The sequence below is a fragment of the Megalobrama amblycephala genome, linkage group LG14 (genome assembly GCF_018812025.1).
Source record: "Megalobrama amblycephala isolate DHTTF-2021 linkage group LG14, ASM1881202v1, whole genome shotgun sequence".
NCBI classification, from domain to species: domain Eukaryota; kingdom Metazoa; phylum Chordata; class Actinopteri; order Cypriniformes; family Xenocyprididae; genus Megalobrama; species Megalobrama amblycephala.
In genome coordinates, this window is record NC_063057.1 from 45,000,791 (window position 1) to 45,011,297 (window position 10,507).

The following is a 10,507-nucleotide window of genomic DNA, read 5'->3' on the forward strand; positions in this document are numbered from 1 at the left end:
GGTATCCCCAGAATGTGTCTGTGAAGTTTCAGTTGAAAAAACCCCACAGATCATTTATTATAGCTTGTCAAATTTGACCCTATTTGGGTCAGCAAAAACACACCATTTTTGTGTGTCCCATAAAATGCAAATGAGCTGCTGCTCCCAGCCACTTTCTAAAAGAGGGTGGAGCTTTAACAGCTCATGTTTCAGTTGCTCAACAACAGCAAAGCTGTAGAATCTCACACAGCCAAAATGACGATTGTCAGTAATGGTGTTCAGCCTTACATTGTTCATACCGGAGTCAGACACTGATGGAGAGACTCAGGAAGAAGTTACAACTTATAGAATGCATCTGAATGTTTCTGAATGGTTAGTGGATACATATATGTAGTTGCTTTGGAGTTGATTCCACTCATCCACTAGCATGTGCCATCATGTTAATCTTTTTTTGCAAATCCAGCATTGAATTGCCCTTAGTTTGTGAAGCAGTCCGGCGTAAAATTACGTTATGGAAACAACACTCTACTACAACAACTCTTCCTCTTTTATAAAGCAGCCCAACATGGCCTTGCCCCCTTTGTTGTGTGTTCCTGGGGGCAGGGTTTATGTATATTTTATGGTTAGTGATGTCACTAACCTGGGAAGAAGCTCGTTTTGGTCCCTACCAGCCGTTTGTTGTAGTCCTGAAACAGAGAATTCTTTAAATATCTCCCTTTGAATTGAACTTTGAGTGTCATAACTTTGCAGACGTTGTTTATGATCTTACAGCAGCATTACACTAACTAAAGTTAACAAAAAGTTAAATCATAATCAACCACCCCTTTAAATTCAGATATGCATTAGTGACTACTTAGTTTCAAGTATGTCGTGTTATAACTTATATTTTATCTTCTTAATTTACAGTCGGTTGTACCTTGCAGCCATGCATTACAATGGAAATACAGGGTGTGGGCAGGCAACAACATCCGCAGGTCAAGCTATGCACAAGGTCGTTTTCCCAAAGTCAAAGAAGGCTGAATTTTGCACTGCAAAGCCACTTAAAACAGACCCTTCACATGGTATGTTATAAAATATATTTATTTTATATATTTAAATACCTCTACAAATACACTTTACACAGTGACACATTGAGATGTTCTAAAGAGGTTGTATTAAATTTAATGAATATAACAGAATTTCCTACTGTATGCAATGTTTTACAGATTATGTAAATTACGTGATGAAGCTCGTCTTTAAAGAAGAGCAAAAAGAAATCCCCATTCCCACATTCCTGTCCTCTTAGTTTGAAAAAAACATTCAAAAGGAGGAAGTTATTGTCCACCACGTCTCACGCTTCAGTCAAGGGGCGGTCGAAATCCAACAAACTGTCCATCTGCATCAGGAAACTCCTGCTGAATCCGGAGCACAACACAGGACGGGAGAACAACTCTAATATTTCGTGCTAAATAGCCCCAGCACCAGCTGACAAAGCTTCGATGGGCAAGATAACGGTACCGTCTGTAAAGAGAATGGCGGACACTATTAACATTGTAGATAAAACTATTCAAAAATGTGTACATATTTTCAGTTCTTTTTTTTCTTTTTTTTTTTACAAATAAATATTTTGTAGAATTTTTTTTGATGCAGTGGTGTCAAGAAATGTAACATTTTATTTATATTGACATTAATGTCAAAATTCCATGCAAAAACAAAACAAAAAAACTTACGCAGCTTCTGTTTTACGCCTCAAAGGTCCATAATCAGCTTTGTAAATATTCAAAATGTTCTGCAGGGTGTAAGGATTCAAACAGTTCGGTTCAAAGCCTGGGTGGTGTATAATGCATTTCAGAGGCCCTGAAACCTGATTCATTCGTCTTCCAACCTAAAAAAGACAAACCACCAACCATTTATTATACTGTCCAAAATTACAAAAGTAAAAGCAACTCTTTAAAAAGCATAATATGACCTCTCTTATTAAATGATTATATATATATATATATATATCCCTTAAACACATGACTGTTTCACCAATCATTCTTACATATTCGGGTCTTTATCGACCCGGATCTATATCTAACATGGAAGGATCTCTACCTGTCACGATAATATACAACTCCTCTGATATTAGAGTAACAATTAAAGAAGAATAAAATAAATCATATTTTGTTAACTTTTGGAGCTTGAAAGGGCTCGGTTTGAGCAGATGTTTTATGCCATCATCACTGTCCTCGTCAGAGCTCATTTCCCAGTAAATTCAGCAAATAATAGTCTAATTTCATGTTTGAGGTCACGAATATGATCCCATTCACAATCTCAAACGTATTCTCAGAACTATTTAATTTTCAGCATCTTCAAAATCAATATTTCGATTGCTAACAGCTTCACCAGATCCATCCAGTAAGAGTTTGTCATATTTGATTGCGTTCAGTACTCGCTCTGCAGTAAATCGCTGAGCCATTTCATGTTTTTCTTATTATTTCGTTTTCTGTCTGAATGAGTCGTCACATCAGCATTGTGTATCAGACATTGCCACCTTGTGGAATAAAGGTGAATTGCACTTATTCTGTCATTAGATTCAATTATTGTTGTGCAGAAAAAAATACACATACACCGATACACACATGGGGTCGTTAGCGACCCTATACAATTTTTTACAAAAAATGAATACAAAAATAGGCATTCTTTTATAATTTAATATTTTTTTCTTGTTATATTCTTTATAATGAATTGATTGAGGAATACCAAGAAGGTTGATGTCTAATGTTAAAAAATGAATGTGGAGGAGGGTAGTGAATGACGTCCCGGGTCACTAAAGACCCGAGGTATGCATTTAAGAGATATTAGTGCTGTCAAAATTAAAGCATAAACGCATGTGATTACCATTTGGCTCTTAGGGGGCATTCACACAGAACTTTGTTCCTTCGAGTGCGCAGACGAAACACAAACGCTGTCATGTTATCTTGCATTCAGATGCCCCGTGTATGTGGACGCAATCGTGTGAGGCGCTTCTGGGAGGGAATTATACTGAACCACATGAAGGACAGACTTAGCTCAGGCATTACAGAATGACCAAAACAGCATTCCAGATGCTGTGCAACAAGATTGGTTTGCTGGGTCCAGTTATGTCATCGCAAAGTCACATCTTTTTTTTTTGATGCGCATCAAGGAATTTATTCGGAAACTGTTTCCATTGTAGTTTATGTGCATATTTTAGTATTACATAAAAACTTTATCCAACTCATTTGAGTGCATACTTTTTTAATACACTTTTTTTTTTTTATGTATGCGCATCTTGGCATTTTCATTCAGCATTTTTTTTTTTATGCGATATCCCCAAAATGTGCATAGAAATAGGTGGATAGAAACAGCTTGTGTTCTTCTTAAAAGAACATGTGTGGCAGCGACAGGTCTTAAAGTGACAGCAGGCAAATAAACCTGCTGCTATCTGTCATTAAATGTTAATCAAAGAACAAAAGAAAAAGAGAACATCACTCACTGCACTTGACTGAATAACATTTGTAGCTTTAATAAGGATTAATCTATACTTAATTGATAATTTATGCAGTGAAGACTGTGAAGTGTCTAAAAATCTTTAAGCATTGTTTACAAGGTTACATGGGTCAAAAACAATAACTTTTGTGCATTTGGCCAAAAAAAGTGAACTTATTACAATCTAAAAATATATTAAAAACTTTATTGTTAGGTTATATTATTTGATAAATTACATAAAATTTTGTAATGAATTACTTTTTTAATTGGCTGACAGCATTAATATGTGACCCGATCTGGCGAAATGAGTCGGAAGTCGCAACGTTCTATTTTAAGATATGGGCCAATAATGTGGAAAAACAATGAAAAAATCGATTTTTTTTTTTTTAGGCTAATTTCAAAGAACAGACTTTCAAAAATAATCTCCCAAAGTTTCGTAGTCCAGATAATTGAGTAAAGGTATTTAAATGGCTATTAAATTTGACATGGTTTTACTAAATTCGCTGGACGCCCCTAACTTCTCAACTCCTCTCGTCACTTATGAGCATTTCCCGGTATCCCCTGAAACGTCATTATCTCTGCTCTACAAATATGGTGTTACACGTTGTATAGAATCAATCAAAAAGCTTAAAAATGTAAACACACTGACCTAAACGCTGATTTTTAACAATGGGAAGCCCCGTTTCGACTGACAGGCACGCGATCGGTCCAGCCATCCTCCTGTCAGACTAGCGCGCCTTATAAAATAAAACTCCCATTTGCGTGTCTCTCTTTAAAAGCCAATAAAAATTGAATCCATATAGGTAGCACAAAAATTCTTTTTGCATACAAAACCAAAGACTTTAAATTTTCATATCAAGCCTCCAACATGCTTCTGTTCCGTTGTTTTCACCCTCTAATGAGTCTGAGTAATATGCATTTACAACAAAAACAGCACAGCAGCTAACTGAATACAAGTATGTATTTCACGTGCTCATAACTTCATGAAAAATGCACAGATCATAAAAAATGGCACATCAATATTTAAAGCAGACTCTCAAGATTAAAATGAATCCAAAATCAATATAATATATTGCGTTGATCACAAGATATTACTCACGGAATGATTTAACATACTTGGCTAAAAACATGTCTCTCATCTCTCCGGGATGCAGTATGTATCCAATGTTCCCGGACCCATCCATGTTCGTTTTCCAACGTGGAATAACAAAATAGATATCATTTTAAAGCTTAGAATCTCATCTTTTTAATGCATCTAACCATTTTGTAAAACTCCTAACGAGTGCTGAGAAGCACCGCTAAACCGGAGTTTACCGCCCGTTGGCGCCACCTGGCTGCGGAAAAAATGAACAACAATTTTTCAAACTATTCTTTATAATATCACCACGAAATTTGAACCAGATGCAGCTCACATATAGGAGAGCATCACCAAAAAATATTTTTTTTAGCAATCTTATTGTGTCCCTGAGTTATTCCATGTCAAATAATAAAAAAAGAAAAATTATTTTAAAAAAATTATATACATTTTTGTCTTTTATCAGCTGTTTCTCAGCAAGAAAATGTCCAAATGTAATGTAATTTATATTTTCTTAAAATTTTAAATGTTTTCTTTCAAATGATACCTACCTTTTGACTCTTCTTGCTAGAGTTTTGGAGTTATGAGTCTTTACTTTTGTGTGTGTCGCTCAGGAAAAAAAAAAAAAAAAAAACCCTCTAAAAAGCCTTCAGGTCTTAAAGTGTTAATTCAAATAAATACTTTCAAATAATTTGAGCTTCAGCCTGGTTTAGCATTTATATATATAAAAATGTCTTTGGTCAAATTAAGCTGTAAAATAAATAGTTTATTCCTTTTAATGCAATGGATTTTGAAAGATATCAACAAAAAAACGGGCAAAAAACTTTAAAAGCGATTTTCTCAGGTTTTCAATTTGAAAAAGAGGGCAGACGACCATAATTCAAATGGTTATATCTTTAAAACCATTCAAGGTATGACTTTGACTAGGATATCATTTTAAAGCTTATTGTCTCATCTTTCCATTGATACCAAAATCTCAATTTTGAAATTTGGGTCACTGTGACTCATTTTGCTGGATCAGGTCACATACATGTATGTTTGTGTTGTTTTAATATATATATATATATATATATATATATATATATATATATAAACCCTTTCATGCATGAATTATGATAGGCTACTTCAGGATTTTTTTTCCAAAGTGTTTTTTTTTTTTTTTACTCTTTAGGCATGAAAAAAAAAAATCACCTTCCTTTTTTTTAAACATGCATTCTTCAAGGAGTTAGGAGTTGGTGACACGTCCACTAGAGTGGACAACGCACATATATATATATATATATATATATATATATATATATATAAACACATACATACACAACTTAATTTTATATAGTAATTTATTATAGTACCTTCGGTATTTCCATGCAGCAGACATTTTCAACTTCGCTGGGCATTTTATTACAGTTTTCACATCTGCACCTAAATAAAACACCAGAATACACCAGTGTGTTTTTAAACTGTATTTTGTTATCACTTCAGGACATAATGTTGTTACAGTGAAGAAGCCAAATTAAACCATTATAACATGGTATGTGAAAGGTAAGAGTGTCTCACATTAAAAACTTACCACTGTGAAACGTCCTGCTGAAGTCGCGCTTGCAAAGGATGTTCTGACTGATCACCTTGTTCATCTGCATTTTCAGGATCCGACTCGGGCTCGAACTGGTATGGCAAAACTGAAGACATAATTATAAGTGCATAAGTGTAACAGCCTTTATAATTGCTGTGAAGGCTGAATCTCACAATTACGTTAAGGGGCGTTACATTTCCGACACACGCTTGAGGTGTTTGGTCAATCACAGCACACTGGGTCACTTCTAGGAAGGATGGGCTTTGTAGAAATCGACACGAGGCGATCTGCTCCATGTCAAATAAAACCACTTTCACTTAAATTACATTCTTTAAAAACATTCACTTCTGTAGATCTGGACATTTTAATAAAGATCAAATGACTGAGTTCAGCTTTGAGAATAAAAACCAACCTGTTTGTTTCTCAGTATCTTCATGGTTCACTCTGAATGCTTCTTCAGTCCTGATGTTTTCACTCTCCTCTTTAATAAACGCCACATTTGTTTGTTCCTGATTCTCTTCTTGTTTCAGACTGAATGTTTCTTCAATCATGATGTTTTCGCTCTCCTCTTTAATAAACGACACATATGTTTGTTCCTCATCATCTTCTTGTTTCACTCTGATTACTTGTTCAATCGTCACGTCTTCACTTTCTTCTTTAATAAATGCAATATTTGTTGGTTCCTCGGTTTCTTCTTGTTTCACTCTGACTGTTTCTTCAATCTGCATGTCTTCACTCTCCACTTTAATAAACGCCATCTTCATAATAGTGTGTCACATGGATCTCAGTCACTGCAGGAGTTTTTCTGTGTATTTGGAAACTGTAATGTTTAAGATGAGAATAATTAACAGACAGAAAAATAAATCACAACTACATCTCTGGGTGCGTTTCAATCAGAAGTCAGAGTTATTAGCCACCCGCTGCAGTACAAATTAAAGTCCCCCTGTAGACAAAAATTGTATCCCTTAAAACTGATCTTTGATCACCAAAATGAAAAGTTTGGGGCAATTTTTATTTTAACATAAACTAATTCTTTAGACGGTCAATTAATAAATTAATTTGATTGGTAACAGCCCAATAGTGTCTTATAATTTTAATTAAATGCATTATCTGATCTAATGTAAGAATTTAAAATGAAAGATGAAGACAAAAAGCCTTTTATAAAAGTAAAAATGCCATCAGATAACTATTGCAAAATTCAGATTTAAATATGCCAACGTTAATATAACACTGATGATAATATTGCTTCAGAATAAATTATACACAACAACAAATCAAAATGTTTCCAGGCAAGCAACTTTTTTTACTCGGACAAGTGAATGACTGATTTAATTGTCAAAGAACAAGAACATTAAGGCTTAATATCAATTTCAACCCGCAGTTTTGAGACTGTGGGCGAATTTTTCACCAAAGGTTATTTAAAAACACAAATTATACATACTCTTCATAATTTATGAGTTAAGTTGGTATTTAATTATCTGTATATAGATTTCATTTGCAATAAACCATTTGCAGTTGGTTTGTAAAAGCTTAATTAATTACACGTGTGTTTGTGTTTTCGTTGTATGCAGCGTTCGCTGAATCGAGCTCTTCGAATCACTGAATCATTACGCGAATCTTTTGATTCAGTTGACTCGGAGCAACAAAAAGCACTTTATCCAGAGACCGAATTCGTGTTTACTATGAACTGATATAGGCGAAATGAGACGCATCTTTTCTGTTACTTATGTGCGGATGCACTTTTCTCACATAAATATTAGTTTATTAAAGCAATAAAGTTAATGCATAATAATTAATTTAAGATCGCCTCTAATCATTATAAAAAGAGGTCGAATTTCGATCGAAAGTCGATTTTTATCGATTCAAACACGTTACATGCTTAAAAACAAACCTTTCTTCAGCCAATTCACAATAGATGCGGGCTCGGGGCGCAGACTTATGATGTCACACCCTCAGACTAAAATAAAAGTCCTATTCACAAGCTGCTGTTTAAAATCATAAAGTGCATTGATATTTACATACAAAATACACACACATAGTAAAAATAAGAATTAAATAAGGTATTCATATTTGAATCATTGGAGGAATGCATATTTAACCCTCATTTCCCCCCTACATTTATTGTCTTGTTTTAGATTAAGAATATGAAGTATATAAATAAGAATATGAATTATATATGCATTTACACAGCAAAAAGAAAATATCTTGCTATATCAGTGCAAGGGAAAGTTGTGAAGTTAGTTTATATAGTTTTTTATAACAGAGATTCTAACATTTTTTTATATTATCTATATCTGTTCATTTAAATAAATATAATCCAAGCTTGCGACTCTATTATACATTGCATAAACAAAGTTCACCCAGCTAATATAACCCTCAAAATGGATCTTTACAAAGTGTTCGTCATGCAGCCTATCAGATCATGTAAGTATAGTATTTATTTGGATGTTTACATTTGATTCTGAATGAGTTTGATAGTAGCCTATGTGTGGCTAACTGGCTAACTGGCTAACGCTAACATTACACACTGTTGGAGAGATTTATAAAGAATGAAGTTGTGTTTATGAATTATACAGACTGCAAGTGTTTAATAATGAAAATAACGACGGCTCTTGTCTCCGTGAATACAGTAAGAAACGATGGTAACTTTAACCACATTTAACAGTACATTAGCAACATGCATTTAGAAAGACAATTTACAAATATCACTAAAAATATCATGATATCATGGATCATGTCACTTATTATTCCTCCATCTGCCATTTTTCGCTATTGTTCTTGCTTGCTTACCTAGTCTGATGATTCAGCTGTGCACAGATCCAGACATTAATACTGTGTTATGTTGAGATTCGCCTGTTCTTCGGAGGTCTTTTAAACAAATGAGATTTACATAAGGAGGAGGAAACAATGGTGTTTGTGACTCGCTGTATGTCATTTCCATGTACTGAACTCATGTTATTCAACTATGCCAAGGTAAATTCAGTTTTCAATTCTATGGCACCTTTAAGTAACTCTTTATTATTCTAATAGATTTGAGTCTTCAAAGCTGGTTCACAAGACAGCAACTTGCATTGTTTATGAAAACTGCCTGCTGCAGCTCTTTGAGCAGTGCCCTGTGTGTCAACGTGTTACTAATGTACGGAGATCAGTATTTGGCACATTCCTCTCTGTGGAACAACGCTGCCCACACTGTGACTTCTTCAGAAAATGTAATAGTCAGCCAATTATACAAAGCACTCCTGCAGGGAACCTCCAGCTTTCTGTTGCAGTTTATGCCAATGGTGCGTCTTTCTTCAAAGTTAAACAGGTAGGTTGGTGAGGATTTTACTGTCTAGCCTATAAATTTACTATTGCAAGTAATATCACAAAGATCAACCCTGAACATCAATAAATGAACATACTATCCCTGAAGTCATGCTAAATGAAGGAATCCTCTTTTCTGACCTTAGATATTGCAGGCAATGAAACTGAAAATGATCCACTACACCACCTTTCGAATTCATGCCCGGAGGTACAGTAACATACAGCCTGCAATTGTACATAGCTGGAAAACAGCACAGGATGGCATGTTGCAGCAGCTCAGACAGCAGCAGAACATTGTTCTAGGCGGAGACATGAGGGCAGATTCACCAGTTTACATATTACTGTGAAAGCAAAACATACAGAGTAATAATAATAAATACCGAATGTAATACAAAGTAAACATTAATTTTCTACGTAAAAGGTCATTCAGCCAAGTTTGGAAGTTACTCGGTGATGGACCAGCACTATTATTGATCTGCAACCAGTTCAGGTGAGTCTAACATTTCAGACTTATGTAATGCATATGTAATGTAACAAAGTAAATGTACAGAAAAAAAGGCACAGGGATTTTTTACTGTGTAGCTATTCGCTAACATAACAGGCATTGACAACAATTGTCATATATGCCCTTTTTTTTGTAATCAGAGTAATGAAGTTGGAAGGAGCAACAACATGGAGAAAGAGGATCTGAGGAGAAGCCTTGATCTCTTGAGGGCACACGGTGTGACTTTTGACAGCATTTTTACAGACCGGCACCCTCAAATACAAAAATACCTGCAGGAGGCCAACATCACACAGTATTACGATGTATGGCACATTGAAAAAGGTATTAGCTCCTGTCTGGGTATGTGTTGTTTATGTGCCTAATGACTGTCATAGTCTCACAAACTGGTTATTTCTTTAAACAGATCAGTAAAAATGATACAAAACCATACCTTTGACCAGAACTTTCTTTTATTTTATTTTGTGTTCGATAAACACACTGTATCTTTCTGCATGGCTGAATTGAAGTTTGTTCTTTTATATTATTAGGAGTATCAAAGAAACTGCTGAGGATTGCTCAAAAGAAAGACAGTGAAAAACTGCAGAAGTGGTATCGCAGTATA

The 10,507-nt window shown here is 34.8% G+C and overlaps 1 protein-coding gene across 3 annotated transcripts; it reads right to left on the reverse strand.

Moving 5' to 3' along the window:
- Positions 1 to 1,043: 1,043 nt before the first annotated feature.
- LOC125245891 lies at positions 1,044 to 8,925 on the reverse strand. 3 transcript variants are annotated; one of them, XM_048156713.1, is made up of 6 exons: positions 8,889 to 8,925; positions 6,511 to 6,918; positions 6,096 to 6,204; positions 5,878 to 5,947; positions 1,689 to 1,843; positions 1,044 to 1,479 (listed from the first exon to the last, which is right to left on the reverse strand). In XM_048156713.1, the coding sequence occupies exons 2-6, from the start codon at positions 6,860 to 6,862 to the stop codon at positions 1,317 to 1,319; spliced, it is 849 nt and encodes a 282-aa protein (XP_048012670.1). In that variant the 5' UTR covers positions 6,863 to 6,918; positions 8,889 to 8,925; the 3' UTR covers positions 1,044 to 1,316. The 3 variants fall into 3 exon arrangements, with proteins under 3 accessions (XP_048012670.1, XP_048012668.1, XP_048012669.1); XM_048156711.1 differs by lacking the exon at positions 8,889 to 8,925 and adding an exon at positions 7,990 to 8,372; XM_048156712.1 differs by lacking the exon at positions 8,889 to 8,925 and adding an exon at positions 7,641 to 7,944.
- Between the last annotated feature and the right edge of the window lie 1,582 nt (positions 8,926 to 10,507).

Excerpts from the sequence above, each read along its gene's own strand:
- LOC125245891 (XM_048156713.1), bottom strand. The coding sequence starts at position 6,862 with ATGAAGATGGCGTTTATTAAAGTGGAGAGTGAAGACATGCAGATTGAA. Across the intron at positions 6,205-6,510 it reads AGATACTGAGAAACAAACAG|TTTTGCCATACCAGTTCGAG; the intron begins GTTGGTTTTTAT and ends TTATGTCTTCAG. Across the intron at positions 1,480-1,688 it reads AGGCGTAAAACAGAAGCTGC|ACGGTACCGTTATCTTGCCC; the intron begins GTAAGTTTTTTT and ends TTCTCTTTACAG.